Here is a 19,341-nt window from a genome sequence, read left to right as displayed (position 1 = left end):
ATTCTTATTCCTTAAAAAGATACCTTCTGGAAGGTTGTCTGACGTGCACAATCAAGGTTGCCCTAATCCTGATTTGGATAAGGACGAGGTTGATTATGTGCATGTGTGATATGCGCCTATCCTGAGGATGCGCGAGGTCTTCTCTTTATTCTCACGCGCAGATGTTTCATGCGCAAATGTGATATGCACGAGCATGTGATATGCGCCGCGCGCGGATGCGCCACGCGCATATGTGATATGCGTGAGCATATGTGATGCGTGAGCATATGTGATGCGTGAGCATATGTGATGCGTGAGCATCTGTGGTGCCTGAGCATATGTGATGCCTGAGCATCTGTGGTGCCTGAGCATATGTGATGCCTGAGCATATGTGATATGCGTGAACATATGTGATATGCGCCATGCGCATAGGTTTTGGCTTTGCGCCTTCATAATGTCTTGATTTCAAGCCTCGTCTATATCTTGTGGGTTGACCCGCCTCGCTCGGTGCTGAGGCGGGTACATACCTCTTCACTAGTTTCATATTCGCGTGTGCTTATTTAGGCAAGCATGTACTATTCAGATGAGTTTGCATTATTTTATGATCAATTAATTATTATATACCCCAACTGAATTGCACATCTTTCCTCTCTTTATGTTCCACACATTTTGCATTGAAAAACAACTCCCCCTCTCCTCAACAAACAATAACTTCCTCAACTAACCATGGTAAATTGTTACATATTTGCAGTATTGATGCAGTTGGGAATATTCTTAGTATTTGGAAAACCACAAGTCCCATGTTACTTCATATTTGGAGACTCATTAGTCGATAGTGGCAACAACAATGAACTTGTGACGACGGCAAAAGCCAATTACCAACCTTACGGTGTTGATTTCCCACATGGCGTGACTGGCAGATTCACCAACGGTCGAACTATGGCGGATATGATCGGTCTTTCTCTAACATAATTTTAATAATTTATACATTTTACATCTTTTTTCTCTCCATCTTTTAGTTGTTACATATAACATCCCTATCAAAATAAAATATTCATATTAAATCTATTCATTTTGTAATCTCCATACATACACCAAGATGATGTATCAATGTGTAATTGATTATGAATCGGCTAGAACCAATCCCTATAAGGCAACAATTCGATAGGTATAATTATGTGGCCGATCAACATCAAAAACGACTATTAGAAATGATCAACTTCAATGAAGTTCTTGTTCAGTCAATCTCTATTCATCTACTTTTCCTAAACAACTGTTGTGTGCAATTCAATTCTGAGCAACATGTAATTTATGCATTTCATTGGAATTCAACTAATTTCATAAGATCACCAGAATTAGAAAAAACTTAACTACAAATAATTTTACTTAAATGCAGGTGAACTTTTAGATTTGGACGAGTTTATTCCAACGCATGCCACTGTAACCGACCAACAGATTAGTAAAGGCATTAACTACGCTAGTGGTGGAGCTGGTATTCTACCCGAAACTGGAAGACATCTGGTAAACATACATAATATGCTTTGACTGAATAGTTTACAACGATGGTGACATAATAGTATAATACTGATCCGCTCATGTTCAAATTTGGAAAAGGGTGGTCGAATAAGTTTAGAGAGGCAATTAAATAATCACAATGAAATAGTTTCACGACTATCTCGCTTGCAAGAAAATAACACAACATTCACTAGTGAACATCTAAGAAAATGTCTTTATATTGTAAATATGGGAAGCAACGATTACATCAACAACTACTTACGGCCGAATTTTTACAAAACGAGTCATATGTACACACCTTATCAGTATGCATCAATCCTCGTACGAAAATATTCTCTACAGCTAAAGGTGCATATGTTACTATTTTCAGTTTCTTTATTGTTGTCAAAAAAAAAAATCTTATTATTTGTTCATCTCGAAAATCATATCTTTACATATTGCAGAGGCTGTACAATTTGGGAGCTCGAAAGATTGTTGTGTTCGGTCTTGCTCCAATAGGGTGCACCCCGGCTGAGATACATTATTTTGGCACAAGCGGGAACAAATGTGTAGAGTCTATAAATGAAGCGGTTAACCAATTTAACGACAAGCTTAAGCCTCTTATCGATGACATAAACCATGATAACGAGGATGCAAAGTTCACATTTATTAATGTTACACACATTTCATCATTACAAAAAGGTAAACAAAACAAATATAGTTTTCAATTACTTCATTGCACTGCATACCTGATTAACATTGTATAGGGGTAACTTTTTTGCATTTTTAATCTCTTCAGTTGTGCCATGGCCAAATGTTCCTTGTTGTGAAGTGATGGTAGATGGTCAATGTGCTCACAAAACTTCTACTTGCCCTATTCGTATACTATCTATTTACTATGACGGTTTCCATCCAACAGAATTTTCCCACAATGTCATCGCAACATCTGCATATATCGCGCTCTCTCCTATGAATGCTTCCCCCTACGATATCCGCCACTTGGTTCAACTTTAATTACATCTAGGAAGATCACACATAAAATTTGAGGTGTTAGTAGCAAAGTTGTCAACAAGCAGGCAGGACTGATTAAGAAAACAAACTGTTCCTACATTTACTAAGATACATGCAATAGATAATGTCTCAACAAGATATTGTGAAAACGGATAAATTGCAAAAAAGAAAAAAAAATCAGTTCGTATTGTGGAATGACACCTTGTGAATCAGAATAAAAAAATGTAATTCTGATGTATAAATTATAATTTTATAAATATAATTTTGCTATATATATGTTGAACTAGAACAGGGGAGCCGATGCTTGATCAAGAACTGATCTAAATCAATAACACAAGAAAACAAATATTGCTTCCGTTTCTCTTATTGCTTCTGTACGTACAGTAAGCAAATAGAGAACAAAAGCCTTTAGATGGGCTGCACTTTTGCAAACACAATGGACGAAGACTTTTGTTTGACGAACAAATAAACTTCAATATTATTTAGAAAACGACACCCGAAAAACTTAATAATCCTATGTGAACCAAGGGTTTATATAACAACCTTTAATCCAAGTCCTACTCGTATTCAAATACACAATTTGAACCCAACTCAACAGGATTTAGGATAAGACTAACTTAATTAAAATAAGACAAACTTATTAATAAATAATAAACTAAATTATTATTTAAATATCCTCCGAGCCACCCCATGAGATTTACCGAACCGCCCTTAAATATCGTCTCGTTTAACACTCACTCTCGATATTTGCTTCCTTCATTCCCAAGCGTGTACAAAACTTCACAAGTTTCTCTTTTGGCAAACTCTTTGTGAACATTTCAACGGTTTGCTCCAACGTGTTAACATATTTAAAATCAATTTCTCCGTTAAACACTTTCTCATGAATAAAGTGACAATGGACTTCTACATGTTTCGTACGCACATGAAACATGGGATTCTTACCTTGATTTAACTCGTTTAGAAACTGAACCGGCCACACGCACTCTTGCGCAACCATAGTCGCGGCCCGATACTCCGCCTCGGTAATCGAAAGTGAAACGGTAGGCTTACTTTTACTGCACCAAGTAACATCACTTGAACCAATCAAGAATACATACTCGGTAGTACACCGTCTCGTGTTCGGATCTTTAGCGTAATCGGCATCGCAAAACCCGATTAATACCATCCTCGACTCCCTCTTAAACTTAACACCATGTCGACTTTACATACCGCAACACTAACCGAGCAGCTTCAAGGTGCGGTTTTCTTGGAGCTTGAACGAATCTAATAAGCACACCAACAACATACGCAATGTCGGGTCGAGTCAAGGTCAAATAAATAAGACTTACAATTATTTTCCTATACATGGTTACTTCTTCCAACTCTTTTCCTTTTTCGGCTCGAGAGGCCCCTTTGGTTCCATGGGTACCCGTATCGGTTTGCAACTTTCCATACCGAATTTCACCTGAAGATTAACGACATACAAAATTTGGTGAAGTATAAACCCATCATTCTCGTAGTCGAGCTCAAGACCCAAAAAGTGCTTAATTTTCCAAAGTCTTTTATGAAAAAACTAGTGCACAGATTCGTTTTTAGCTGCTCCACCATGTAGACTAAATCACTGGTTATAATTAAGACATCTACATAAATGAGGAAAACGGCGGTTTTGTCACCTTCGGCTCGGACGAACACACTGGTATCGGTTATTGTAGGAACAAATCCGTTGAGTTCCAAAAACTCACCAATCTTACCGAACCATGCCTGCGGTGACTGTTTTAAGCCATAAATTGCATTCTTTAACTGACAAACTTAATTTGGAAAATTTTGACTTACAAAACCTCCTGGCTAATCCATGTATATTATACGATCCAAATCGCCATACAAAAATGCATTACTAGCATCCATTTGCCATAAATCTCAACCTTTGCACGTGGCAATAGCTAAAATTACTCAAACCAAAACGAGTTTAGCTACGGGAATAAACGCATCTTCATAATCAATCTTGTACTCCTACAAAAAACCCGTGCCACTAATCGAGCCTTATATCTTTCTGTCGACCCGTCGGCCCGTCTTTTAATTTTAAAAACCCACTTACACGAAATCGGTTTTACATCACCCGACTTCGGAACAAGATGCGGGTCTCGTTACCAATTAAAGCTTCTAACTCTTTCTTCATGGCTTCCATCCACTTTGGATTGCGTAGGGCCTGCCGGTTTCGGTTCACGTTCAGTTTCTCGACTAATAAGTAACGCCACGTTTGCATACCTCGGGTTCTGTTTTCTGACCCGATCAGACCTCCGGACAGCCGGACATCATCTTCGGTACTAATTGGTTCAGTTGTGGTGCTGGTTTGACCGTTCGTTTGACTAATAACGACCCGGTTCGTCATGGATCAGAACGTGACCCGTTTCGTGTTCCTGAAAATTCAGGTTCAGTGTTAAGTGTTTGTTCATATTGTTCTTCTAGAACGTTGCCACCAACCTGAACCGTAACATACTCATTATACTCTTTTTGTAGGTCATGTGTATCGGGCAAGATTTCATTACTTGGTGACCACCATGATGAGTTTTCATCAAATATTACGTCCTGAGACACGTAAATTCGCCCGGTACTCGGCTCACAACATCGCCACCCTTTATTTTCATAATCGTAACCAACAAAAATACATATCGTTGCCTTTTTCTCCAACTTGTGTCTGAGATGCCCCGGGATGAACACGTAGCATACGCATTCAAAGACTCAAAAGCAACTAATATTCGGTTGGATTTTGAACATCTTCTCGTATGGTGACTCGTAACCAATTCCTTGTTGTGGCAATCAGTTACTTATAAACGCATCGATACTCATTGCTTCCGCCCAAAATCTCCCCGGTACATTCTTGTTGTCCATCATGCTTCCAATCATGTCGGTTAGGGTTCGATTCTTTCTCTCGGAAACCCCGCTTTGCTTTGGAGTATTAGAACACATTAGTTGGCGTTTAATTCTATTTTATTTTAAAAACTAAGAAAATTCACGGGATGTATACTCGCCTCCGTTATCGGAATGAAAACACTCGATGCTCCTCTTTAGATCATGTTCGGCTTCTAAATTGAAGTCTTTGAAATGTTCAAACGCCTCTGCTTTCTCCTTCATGAAATATACCCACAAATATTTCGAATAATCATCAATAAATGATATCATATAACTCATACCTTTAATTGACTGTTGTTTCACCGGACATAACACATCGGTATGAACTAGCTCGAGAGGGGCTTTAGCTCGATAACTAGAGTTCTCAAATGGTTGCTTATGAGCCTTTCCAAACTGACAACCGCCACACACCACATCCATAAAAGGAAAAACACATATTTTTTCTAGTCACATGCAATAAGGATGAGAAGCCATAATTTATTGTCATGTGTCAAGTGTAGACCAAAGGAGGAATGCCATAAGGGGACCCAGGGCACTACGTGAGGGACACCCATCACGCGTGATGGCTTCACCCCACACCGCCGCCGGTCCTTTGTCAAGCTTGAGGAGGGTGTCTTGCGTGATGGCCATCACGCAAATGATGGTTGTTTCCCAAGAAAATAGGACCGTTGGGGGAAGGAGCCGTTGGGAAGGGGGGGGGGGGGTTTAAATAAAAAAAAACAATATAAAACCAAAACCAAATCCAACTCAAAAACACTCTCAAACTTCCCCTTCATTCACAACAAAAAAATATGGCATTTCTGAATTACTTGCTTCCCTTATACACCGATAGCTCTTCGTCTTCGGACGATGACATTCTCGAATGGTTCCCGTTGCTATATAATGAACTTGAAGGCCCGAGCCGTCCAAAGAAAAAAGTGGTGGAGCGTGATCGTATACATGCCCACGACGTGCTAATGAACGACTATTTTGTGGAGGATCCGAAATACAATGACGAGACGTTTAAGGAACGCTTTCGTTTGCCGAAATCTTTATTTTTTAAGATTGTAGCCGACGTCGAAGCGAACGAAGAATGGTTTCAAGAATCTTACGACGGGAGGGGCAAACGAAGTTTTACGGCGCTTCAAAAATGCACATCTGCTATTCGTCAACTAGCGACAGGTAACCCACCCGACCAATTCGATGAATACTTACAAATGTCTGAGAAAACTTCACGTGAATGTCTATAATTATTTTGTAACGCGATTATAAAATTGTATGGCAAAGAGTTTCTATGAAAACCAACAAGACACGACATTACAAGTCTTTACGCCACGCACGAGGCTAGATGGCATTTTCCAGGGATGCTCGGTAGCATCGATTGTACACATATCGAATGGAGGAATTGTCCACGGGAGTTGCTAGGGGCGTATGTTAGGGGTGATATCAAACGACCGACCATCTCACTAGAAGCGGTTGCGTCAAATGATTTATGGTTTTGGCATTCTTATTTTGGTGTTCCTGGCTCAAACAACGACATCATTGTTCTGTACACATCACCGTTGTTTCAGAGCGTGACTAATGGCACCGCACCTTTCTGTCCGTATTTTATCAACGGGAGATATTACAGACATGGCTAGTATCTTATCGATGGTATCTACCCGCAATGGTCTGTTTTTGTAAAAGCCTTTTCGTTTCCTGTCGAGACCAATGAAAAGGCGTTCAAGAAGTTGCAAGAATCGGCAAGAAAAGATGTTGAGAGAGCTTTCGGTGTTTTAAAGGGCAGATGGTGCATACTTAGTCGACCGGTTCGTGCAATGAAAAAACCCACGATCTCTAGCTACGTGTATGCATGCATCATATTACACAATATGTTAATAAAAGAAGATGGAAATGCAATTTCTCCAGATTGGGTACCGGATCCTCCGACTCAAGTTCTTGTTCCCGATGATGTCCAATTAGACTTGCGGGATGAAGATATTCATCATCAGTTGAGATGGGATCTAGTTGAGCTTATAGGTTCTTTAGGTTTGGAATTTCCGGATTCAGACGAGGAGTAGACGTTTATTGTAACTTTTATTTTTTATTTCTAATTTTTAAGTTGAATTATGTTCTAGTAAATATTGTTTTTATTTTTTAGGTTCTAGTAAAATATTATTTTATTTTTTTAAGTTGCGAAAAAAAAACAAAAATATTCCTATCACACACCACCACACCACACCACCACTCTTACCAAATTCCATCAAAATGTGATGGATTTGGGGTTGGTGATGTGACACCATTTGATTGGGTGGGGTGTGTGATGAGAAATGGCATCACATCCACCACACCTCCCCCCCCCCCCCCCCCCCTAAAAGGAAAAACATTATTTTCTCTAGTCACATGCAAGACACATGTCAATTCCCCCAACATTTTAAAACGTCTATAACTTTTTCGTTCGACATTTTTTTTAAATAAAAGTTCACCGTAATAACAATCGTCTTCTTATCTATAATATGAATATGACTTTGTTTTATAAAAATAAAACAAAAATTATGTTGTTGTGTCTTTCTGTTTGTCATTGTTTCTTACGTTCATCATTGTGTCTCCCTATTTATCATTGTGTCTTTATGCTTATCATTGTGTTTTTTTTATTTTTCAAAAGTGATCAAATTTGAAAATTGAAATAGTGAAACAACATTGTTGTGTAATTTTAATATGTAAATATAATGACTAAATAAAAAAAATTAATACATAAAACACAATGATTAATGCATACTACACAATAACACAAAACATAAAACACAATGGTGAATAGATAATATTACACAATGATCTGAGATGTAAAACACAATGGTAAACACATAATACACAATGACCTTAACATAATTCACAATGAACGTAATACACAATGATGAGTATAAATACACAATAACGAACAAAAAAAAAATGATAAGCATAACACAATGACGTACCTTTTGTTCTAAATGTAATCTTTAATATGTGTAACGATTGTAAAACATAATAACCATAACCTATAACACAATATAGAAATCTCAATAAAAAAACACATTGATAAACCAATAACACAATGTATAAAAACCCACTAATTCTTTATTATTTTTGTCATGGTACTCATATTGATTGGGTTTGTGCACTCTCTTGCGAAGTGCCCTGTTTCATTGCCATTATAGCATCGAAGCTTGTCTTTATCAAACCCAATCCCTTTCCCATCAGAGTATCTGAAGCTATTTTTCCCATATCTTCTCATGAAGTTTGATGGATGATGAACTGCCATGGCCATCTGGCACTTGATGTCCATCTTCTTAAGATATTTCTTGTTAATTTCGGGAATGTCTCCTTATTGGAATGAAGGAGGTGGGAGCTTTACTTACAACAATTCTTCATGACTTGCCATAAATGCATGAAACGATGCAACATTTGAGTCGTCATCTTGAGAAGTGAAGTTGGATGAGTTACAAGCACACTTGTTAATCCCATGAGCTTTGAGAGCTTGATCAAATGCTTTGTTCACAGCTTCCTGAAATGAAATTGAGCTAGATGCAAGATGGTTGCTGACTTGCAGTGGACTTGAATTCGGTATTTTGTAGAGATTGAGCATAATATACTTTTACCTTATTGACTGAATGAACAGTAGGATGAGTTTGACAGAGAAAAGCAATGTTGATTCTTGATCCTGTATAGATACCTGCATGATTGAGTAAATTGACACGATTGCCTAGTCTAAGCTTGTCCTCCGTTTCAAATGACCTTATGGTGGAGGTCAAGTCAGACAAAGATATCATGTCCAAATTGGTTGTTATTTTGATGGTGATAACGTTGTTGTTCCATGTGCAGGGCAAAGAATTTAACAACTTGTCATTGATTTCTAATTGGTCATAAATGATCCTAGAACTTCTCATCTTGGTAACCAGTGACTCAAATCTATTGATGAGAAATCTAAAAGTTTCTCCTTGGATATGATTTAATGTGTTAAATTCATCTTTCAACATTGCCTTTTTACTATTTATCATTTTCAAGTTCCCTTCAAACTTATCAACCAGTGCATCCCAAAGTCCTTGGTAGTAGTGCGCTTTCTTAACGTTTAAGAGATTTCAAGTAAAAGGCGCACACTCAGGGTACCATAGGCCTTTTTGATCATCAAGTACATCTTCTTGCCATCATCATCATAGGCTGTGATAGGCATATCAACTGATCCATCAGCAGTTATAGTGGTGGGTTGGTGAGGACCATTTCCAATTGATCTAAGAAGAGCAAAGTCATTAATTCTTAGATTGTTCTTGAACCTCCACTTGAATTCTTCAAAGTTGCTATTCCATTCAAGCAACTTTTGAGGCTTTTGGTGGTATCGACTTCATTTTCAAATATCAGGTATGTTTTCAACATCTCAAGATCAGCCGTCATCTTTCAAGTCATAATTCAAATTCAATAGTCTTGCAACAGCTTCTGTTAAAATGTTCCATGTACAAACGGATCGAATCGAATCGGATTAAATCGAATCGAGTTTGAAAAGGATCGAATCGTGTTTGCAAATGAATCGAATTTGAAAACGAATCTAATTGAATTTGCAAATTCATTGAATTGAATAAACAATTCGATTCGATTTGTTTGAGATTTCGATTCGACTAGATTCAAATTTCGATTCGACTGATTTAAGACTTCGATTCGATTGTTTTTTTTATTCAAATGGTTTAGAGTTTCGATTTGAATTTTCAGAAGGTACAGTCTTCACGTTTTTGCATGGATCTTCAAGCCAGTACACTTCTTACCACTTTAGAAAATTCTATTGAACACGCTGAGAATCCGAAATACAGTATATCAACTTCAAACACAAATTTCTAGCCAAAAGAAACACACTTCTCAAACCCGAGAACTTTTAGGAACCCTTGAACACACTTATTTCACCGATTTCAAGCTTGTAATACACACTGGTAAGCCCAAAACCCACTTATCAACTGGTCCAACAACAGTTTCAGTGGAAGGTTGATGAGGATCATTTTCAATTGATCTAAGAATAGCAAAGTCATTAATTCTTAGATAGTTCTATAACCTCCATTTGAATTCTTCAAATTTGTTATTCCAGTTAAGTAGCTTTGGGGACTTGTTGTTGGTACTAGCATTATTTTCAAATATCAAGTATGTTTTCAACATCTCAGGATCAATGGTCATTGTGCAAGTCATAATTTAAATCAAACAGTTTTCTAGCAGCTTCTGTTCAAGGTACCAAGTACAAAGGAATCAAATCGAGTTTGAGAGAATCGAATCGAGTTTTGAAGTAATCAAATCAAATAAAAATGGAAAAGTTTATTAGATTAGTTTGAAAAGTCGATTCGATTAGTCTGTAATGTCGATTTGATTGGTTTGAATATCGATTCGATTAGTTTGATCACAATTTGATTAGTTTTCTTTAGAAAGTATAGTTTTCACTTTTTCATGAATTTTCACACAAGTACTGTTTTTACCACTTATGGAAACTCGATTAATCACACTAAGAGCCCGATAAACACTTTATCAACTTCAAATATAAAATTCTTAGCCAAAAAAAGCACACTTAACAAACTCGAACACTTTAAAGAACACCTGAATACACTTATTACACCGATTTCAAGCTTGTAGACATGCTAGTAAGCCTGATACCCACTTCAACCACTTGAAAACAAGTCTCAAACACTCGAACAAGACCAAAATCCAAGGTTGTGACCTTAGAACTACAACTAGTAAAGCCGAAAGCTCTGATACCAATTGTAGATCCTTAGAACGTATCAAACAACTAGTTCTTGAAACAATCTCGACTACTAGCTAACAGAAGCTCACTAGTAGTTAACCAAGATCTTGGATCTTTCTTGGTTTGTTTATTACCGTAAGTAGAAATAAATGAGAGTTATGAGAGAGTTGGTAGATGGATAAGATAGAGAAATGCCATAAGGTTTGTATGCATGGGAATGGCTCACCTATTTATAGGTGAGAGCATTCCATGCTTTCATCTATTATAATTGGCCAAATGGACTTAACATACATGGCCTCGAGCCCAAACACACACAAAGAAACCGAAAGCTAATAAATTACATCGTGATAACAAGGGAAATAATACGGAAGACTAATATACTAAACGAGGCCCAACACTTTAAGAAACAATATGAGCCACACATTTAATTAAATGTCTAATAGATAAGTGGTTGTAATTAAAACATAATAAATATTATATATGAGAGATAAAATGTATTATTAAATAGGGGAACGGTATATTGGTGAAAATACACACATAAAAAGAGAAAAGATATATATCAAATCATATTATTTGTCATCATATATTATATGAATACTTTAATTAAATCTGATTTTTTATAACAATACTAATTAACAAACATATTATAACTACAAAATATATTTTTTATAACAATACTATTATAAAAACAAATTATCCAAAATTACGTCTAAACCAATTACATAAGTTACCCTATTTACGTCCACAACAATTACACAAATTACCCAAAATTATGTTAACATCAACTACACAAATTACCCATGTTATATCTACACTAATTACACAAGTGACTCAAGTTACTTCTACACTAATTATACAAATTAACCCAACACATTAGTTATTTAACCACGAAATATACAAATTACATAAATTACCAAATGCAAATACTATAAATGATACATAAATTACACAATTCGAAATACACATATTACATAAATAAAATACACAAATTACACATATTATTTAGGTGTAAGTAAAAAACGATAACTAAAAAGATATATTATTTAAAACAATAGTTCATATTTATTACTATTTGTGTGGGTAAAATGAAAGGAGATACTAAACATTGATATGACCAAAGTTTTGACCACATATATAAAAATTTATATAAATAAAATAATAATAAACAAGCCAAGATCGAGATGAGCCAAAACTTGAAAACAAAAAACAACACATGCGCCGAGCTCACGCTTTAAATAGGAGCTTGAATCAAGCATAGCTCGAGCTCGAGCTCGATCCCGAGCCAAGCTCCTCTAGCCGTGGTCGGGCTCGGCTTATTTATACACCTAAAGATAAAAGAGAAACAATTATTAAAACTTTTGAACAATTCATAAAATTCTTATAGAGTCATTCCCAAAAACAACAATATAAAAACCAAAAACAAATCTAACAATTCATATAAATATTGGTTACATTAAAAAAACAAAAGATGGAAATTAACGAAACAATGATTTAAAAACATCTTATACAATTTTAATCAATTGTTGAATATACTAAGAGAGAGACAAATAAAAAAAAGATATTAGAGATAAATAAAGAGTTATAAAATTGATTATTAATGTGACATGAATAGAGAAAAATCAATTTACTATAATACCCTTTTTTATTTTTTAATTGTATTATGAAGTGTTATAATTTCATCAACACATTCAGTTATTAAAATCTTAAAATTGGTATCTGTTCTAAAATGAAATCAAACCTATATATACATATATCTTCAGCCTATGTTTCTTGGGTTCATCATTCTAATGTATTCCATAAGAAACCAAATGATGACAAAGTGTGTGTTGCCTAAAAGGTGTTAAAAGTAATCATAATACATCTCCTCTGTATGTTGTTAGTTCTTTGCAATGTTTTGAAAACCCGGACCGGCAGGTCGAACCGGTCCGACCTGTTTCGGCTGGGTTTTGCGGGCGGCGATCGAACCGGACCTCGTGACCCGCCGGGTGAACCGTATATTTTAATTTCTTATTAGACTCGTCTCCATCTCTTGCGTTAGTCATTTTTATGACAGCAACCCAAGTCTACAGTGACATTAAAATGAAGCCGAGTGGGTTTAAAAACCTGATACAAGTTCAGAGAATAGGAAATATAAATGAATCAGATAGAAGTGAGAATGAGAATGTCCTGGTTATAAAACATGTTAACAGCTGGTGTATTGATTTGATGAAGCTTCTCTAGTTTAGCAAGGTCTAGAAATCATCAAGATGAAAAAGGGCGGATGAATGTGATTTAGACCTAAGAGAGTAAGAGTTAATAAAGAAAAATGGCCTTGTTTATGTAACACGGAAATAGAAGTTGTAACAATACTATGGGCCTTAAGCCCAATCATATTACAGTCTTTCATTAAATTAAACGTTAACTAGATTACTAGAAGTTGTAATAATTATTAATTAATAATGAATTATATATATAAATATAATATTTATTTATGACGTCATTCGGGTTAACACCGGTCCGCCCTTCCGAATCGGTCCGATCTTTGACCCGGTAAAACGTTCGGGTCAACGTCCGGGTCACGTCTGATTTTTTTTTTCCATGAGCAAGTGTTATTTGGCTATTTGCGTTCATTAATTATAGCATAGTCATATTTATATAACATTTACCATTAAAAAGTTCTTTTTTTAAATAACTACATAAAGGTTATTATTAGAAAATAGGAGGACCTAGTATTTTAATTCAAAGTTAATAATCCTTGTGTTTTCATTAAACGCTAGTTTTATAAATTTTTTTTAACTTAACAAAATTTATATACTTCATTGTGTTTTAAATTGATTATACCATAAAGTCCAGAATTATAATGACTTTAATATTAGTTTACTATTGTCTTATTAAAATTTGACATTTACTTAAGATGTAATGTGATGTGCGATTATACCATTAATATGGTGTGGTTATATATTTTACACCGTGGGTTATAAATCGGGTTGCTAACCCAAAATTTGCTATAACACCCCAATCATTATGTTAGAACCCAAATTCCAATTGGTAATAAGGTTTCATAAGATAGCTTGATCTCTACTCCATTTTACTCAAAAGCTATAAAAAGAAAAAAAATCAAACAAACAATAAACTAAACTAAATTTGTGTGTATGAGATAGATGGACTATAAGGGCTCCGCTTTGGTTGCTATTAAGTGCATGAGAGATGACCGACAAATGTGGCGAATATGGAGGTCAGCTTCAACAATATATCGTAGATAGCACTTAAACACTTTCGGAAATTACACTGTTACGACTCTTTGTTCGCTCGAGAGTAGCACGTTTGATACTTGATGGAGGGTCGTTCAACTATTTTAGAGACCTAAAATGAAAATTATATAAAATAAAATAAAACTCCGGGGTCTTTCTTAGAAGAAAATGGGTTTGTACTTTCGGTATCCATTTTCATGAAATGTGCAAAATATGGAAAAAGCTATGACATTCAAACATGCATCTCCCAAGAGCAAGAGCAAGAGCAAGAGTAAAACCTTACCACTATACTAGCATTGTGTCTTGATTTCTATGGTTTGTACTTAATGGTTTGTTTTCTTTGTCTTCCCTTTTGGAAAAGTCATTATTTCATGATTTACATGTGATCTTTGTGAATTTTTTGCACATGACTTGCAAGTTACAACTGATCATTGTTTACTAAGTTCTTGTAGGAAAAGTGGTTCACTTTTAGTTAAGATAATAATAAAAATATAATAACGATGCTCTCGTTAATCGTGAAAAACTCACTTAGTACAATACCGTTTACAAAACTACATAAAAAGAATATAAAATGTGATTTAATATACCGAAATGATTCAATCCATATCTTACTATAAGTGCTTCCATAAGCTTTCTTCTAGCATCCATGTCACGAGTCTTCAACAAATGTTTCTTCAAAACAACAATTCGTTTATTGAAATTGGGTAACGGTTTTGGTTGAGGATCGTGTTAGACACGGGACCCTTAAAACAGATTTCGTGCCTACTCTCAAGCGCGTCTGTTTCCCAGGGTACAACAACCGGAACAGTATGTATACTGCCGGAGATGGCCACGAACCCGAGGAAGTCACCGGCTATATAGGTGTTTATCAAGATGTAGGAAAATTTGTTGAAGTTGTTTGACATAAATATAGAGAGTGCTCATCTCTAAATTTTGTCATGAGTGTGTGTAAGTGACTCCAAAATATTTTTTTGTGTCTTTCAACATGAACCAAACAAGTTCATTATATACTTACACAAAAATGAGAAATACTTAACCAAATTAATTTAATCATAAACAAGATAATTAATCTTGCAATAAACTTGAAATTAATTATTGTAATTAACATGGTTAAATACTTTTAATAAGATTTAAATGGTGAATCAAAACCATCATATTTATTCATGACATGAGTTGAAATAAACTATTTGACCAGGTCCAAACAACTGTTCGCAACAGTCCGTTATGCAGGCGCGACACTCATGCGCTCCTACGTGGGACACGATGTCAAAGATAAATCCAATTTTCTCTTCTTTGGTTATTCCAACCATACAACTTCGAGCATTGATATTAATTCATCTAAGCTCCGTTTTGGACACTCAAATCAATATTTATACAACACATATATAAATATATTATTCATGTCCAAAGTTAGTGAAAACCCCAGTTTCACTAATAAATTTTTCCAACAATCCCCCAGGAGATCATCAAAACACAAAATTTCCAATGAAAACCTCGACAGTTGAGTATTGCAGGATAGGTAGGTGTTACCCTTTGAACCTTCCTTTGTGAAGCATACTTAGCCTCCTAGCGGTTTGTAGACGCGATGTCTTTGAACAGACCCCCATTTGTGGAAACTACAATATGCCTTCACACAATACTCTCCTTAGCTGGGCACATCCCCTCACTGTCGTGTCCGTTATGGTCATGGAACACTAGCCTGGTTCTGTGAAAGCTCTAGGAACTGCGCACCCCACAGTTTCATTCGAAGCGACCCACTTCTCTTTCACATAGGTGATTTTATCTCAAATTATTAAAAACATTAAGGTTAACACGATTTACACAAAATCATCAACCATACATTATGTTTAACCTCACAACATGCCACCGTTGTTAATAGGAATGGACTAGGAAGTAATTAAACTCCCTTTATTATTTTTTGGAGGATATTTATATATATATAAAATATATATATATATATATATATATATATATATATATATATATATATATTAGCTTGTATGTAAACATATACATTAGCGATGCCCCCACAGTGACTACCCTTCGGTTATATGATTAAGTTGTCCTATTGAACTTAGCTCTTGGGATCTCCAGTCTGCTAAGTTAGGTTTCCCTCATACTTCCATTTTCTCACGGGCTTTAATCCCATTCCACAACTTCATCTCTCGTCAACCCTCGGGTTGTTGGATCCAAAATATTATCTATGACTTTGTCAAGCCATTTGTAGATAATTTCAGTTTGAGATGAGTTGTTATGATGTGTTCTTAACTTGTAAGTTAATTTGCCTATATTCAAGCTTCTATGACTATAACAACAGGTATCACCTTGAACCTTGTTATAATAAGTGTCTTAGAAGAACATAAATATTATGTTTTAGGCGAACACGTGTTTGCAGTATCTATTTGGATCACCAAATTCATATTGCCAAACATTAGCAACCAAATATATGCCCAATATTCAAATGCAAGTTACTCCCACATTTAAGTGTTATTGGATAGCATCCAAATGGGGTGATGAAAGGTTCTCCCTTTCTACATGTTTGAGAATCCTCTCATACAACCAATTTTACATACCCAAATGGTCGGTTCTTAAATGTCTCATCCCCCCCCCCCCCACATTTCTTGCGATTTGAACTACTATTTGTATAACCTTACTTATGACAACAAATGTTTATAACGAAATTTAGATACCCGTGATTTGAACAAGAGTTGCCTCATTGTATTAGTGAGTTCCTCAATGTTTATTTTGGTACTCAATAGCTTTTGAGTTGACCAACCAACATATGTCATTGTTATAAGTATGTTATCAAACCAATGAGTTTAATGCCCTTCCTTATAATGAATGAAAGTATCTTTCAACTTTCTCTACACACGAATTCGTTGTGTGTCCATATATACGTTTTGAATATATAAAGTTAATTAGTCTCTGCGAAGTACCGTAATTAACTAAGTACTAATCTAGTATGCTTTAGATTATAATACTTTAGCATGTGAACAGAAGATGCATCATTCTGATCCTTCACAGCCTCAAGGCATAACACCATATATCTTGTTCACATTCACTTAGACAAACCACAAACTTCAATGTTTAGAAAAAGTCTCTAGATTATTTCATGTTACAAAACATGACTTTATCATTCAGTTCAAAAACACAACTCTTTTTCCCTTGATCTTCAAGGCTTCAACATTTGACTTATGTGGACTTACACATAAGTCTTAATCCAAATCAATTTTTGTGAAGACCTTGTTTTCTTGAAACCATGTATTAGGATACTCTCCCAAAATGAAGGGCACGTCCTCCACATAGTTCAAACAAAATTGATGGTGGTAGAAGCATCTACGAGCCCATCATTAGTAAAACTCTTATAACAAATCTCGAACGATTTATTATAAATGTTAATAATAATAACATATATTTTTTCATATGTTGTAATCAAATTAGAATTCACACTTTGTGAAATTCCATGTTGATATTCTCAACGTTTAATGATATATTTCATTCTTGTGTATATCCTTTCAAAATACGTATAGTTTTTATCATGATACTCTCACGATTTAGTTAAACGTTTGATATCTTTTCTTTCGACATATCATGAGGTACTCTCTCAATAAATTGTCAAGTATTCATAAAGACAAGTTAGTTGTTTCATCTTGAAACTCCAAACTTGAACATTGACAAATCTAGTCCAAAACAATAAAGTTGTTTACATGACAAACTACTCACAAGTAGCTGAACAATTAATTATGTTCACAACAATAACAAATTGTTTTAACAAAATAATTTACTCGAGACTAGCTAATATATGGTTCAAGATGTGCTAATTATCTTTCTAGCAACGAACCAATATTAATTGCAAAAGACGTGTTTTATTCGTTCAAGTCATATCTTAAGTTTGCAATTGTTTTAATAATAAACTTTGTGTTTTATGTTTTGATAACCAATCAAGACCATAAACTCCAAAATATGTTTATTAAATAAAATGTTATCTAATCCGCTCATTAGAAAATTAAAACGATTACAAATCGTTTGTTCGCCAAAATATAGTTTTATCACACTAAACTGATTCTAACACTCTCTTTAGAAAGATAAACGATTGCACATCGTTGAAGTAGATGGTTTATAAGATAAAACGATTCTAACACACTCATTAGAAACAAATGTTTACTAAACGATAAAATGTTGGTTCTTATTAACATAAGCCATTCCTAACTTCTTGTTAGAAATAATCAATTTTACATCGTTTTTAATACTTGCGATTTAAAGCGGTTCTAAGACGCTCCTTAGAAATAAGCAATTATAAAAAACCGTTTTAGAGGTTATGGTTTATAAATACAAAATCGGTTCTAAGACGCTCCTTAGAAATAAATGGTAAAAACCGTTATAAAGCTTAGTAGTTTATACGAATAACACCATTTCTAACATGCTCATTAGAAGGTATAAACCATCAATTCACCAAAATATTCTTTTTTAACTTGTTCGCACACTACGAAATACCTACTTCGCAAACAACAAAACCGTACCTCGCATCCCACCTTGTATGTTTATAAATACATATGGTTTTACTAAACCAACCTTTTCTAATACGCTCATTAGAAAATATAAACATTTCAAACCCAATAAGACCAGAATTATTACGCTAAATAATATATATTCTAACGCGCTCGTTAGATGAAGAATGGTTATAAAAATTATTTTAAATTAAAAACCCAACGGTTTTTCAAATCGTTTCAATATATTGTGATTCTCTTCACACAAATACATATGCAACAAAATGAGCATTTTTGTTCATCTCATCTATAACCCACTTGAAACTTATTTTCCATATTAAGTTTTGTACTAAACAAAATCAACATAGATTTTATGAGTCAAAATAAAACCGCCATTTTATTAAAGACATGTTTAGCGTCAAGTTTAATAACAAACTCCCATATTAATTCATGAGAAGAAATTGTCAAAACTCTTATATTATTTTATGGCATATGTTTGTTAGCATATAAAAACAAATGCAACAAATTCATACTACGTTCACTTGAC

At 34.9% G+C, this 19,341-nt stretch overlaps 1 protein-coding gene across 1 annotated transcript; it reads left to right on the top strand.

Moving 5' to 3' along the window:
* The first annotated feature begins 593 nt into the window (after positions 1-593).
* On the top strand, positions 594-2,487 carry LOC143620900 (GDSL esterase/lipase At1g29660-like). Its single transcript, XM_077092480.1, has 5 exons — positions 594-934; positions 1,376-1,500; positions 1,594-1,842; positions 1,938-2,175; positions 2,273-2,487. Exons 1-5 carry the CDS (start codon positions 706-708, stop codon positions 2,485-2,487), a joined length of 1,056 nt encoding a protein of 351 aa, XP_076948595.1. The 5' UTR covers positions 594-705.
* The last annotated feature ends 16,854 nt before the right edge of the window (positions 2,488-19,341 follow it).

This window comes from Bidens hawaiensis, unplaced genomic scaffold, assembly GCF_021521415.1.
Source record: "Bidens hawaiensis isolate Kalapana, Puna unplaced genomic scaffold, B.hawaiensis_p1.1 tig00002735_1, whole genome shotgun sequence".
NCBI classification, from domain to species: domain Eukaryota; kingdom Viridiplantae; phylum Streptophyta; class Magnoliopsida; order Asterales; family Asteraceae; genus Bidens; species Bidens hawaiensis.
The sequence above is the reverse complement of the archived record's forward strand: the minus strand, read 5'-3'. Positions and strand labels throughout refer to the sequence as shown.

What these genes read in the sequence shown, in the direction of transcription:
- LOC143620900 (XM_077092480.1), top strand. Translation starts at nt 706, where the DNA reads ATGGTAAATTGTTACATATTTGCAGTATTGATGCAGTTGGGAATATTC. An exon ending in AACTATGGCGGATATGATCG is followed by an intron (nt 935 to 1,375) that starts GTCTTTCTCTAA and finishes ACTTAAATGCAG; the next exon opens with GTGAACTTTTAGATTTGGAC. An exon ending in CCGAAACTGGAAGACATCTG is followed by an intron (nt 1,501 to 1,593) that starts GTAAACATACAT and finishes AATTTGGAAAAG; the next exon opens with GGTGGTCGAATAAGTTTAGA.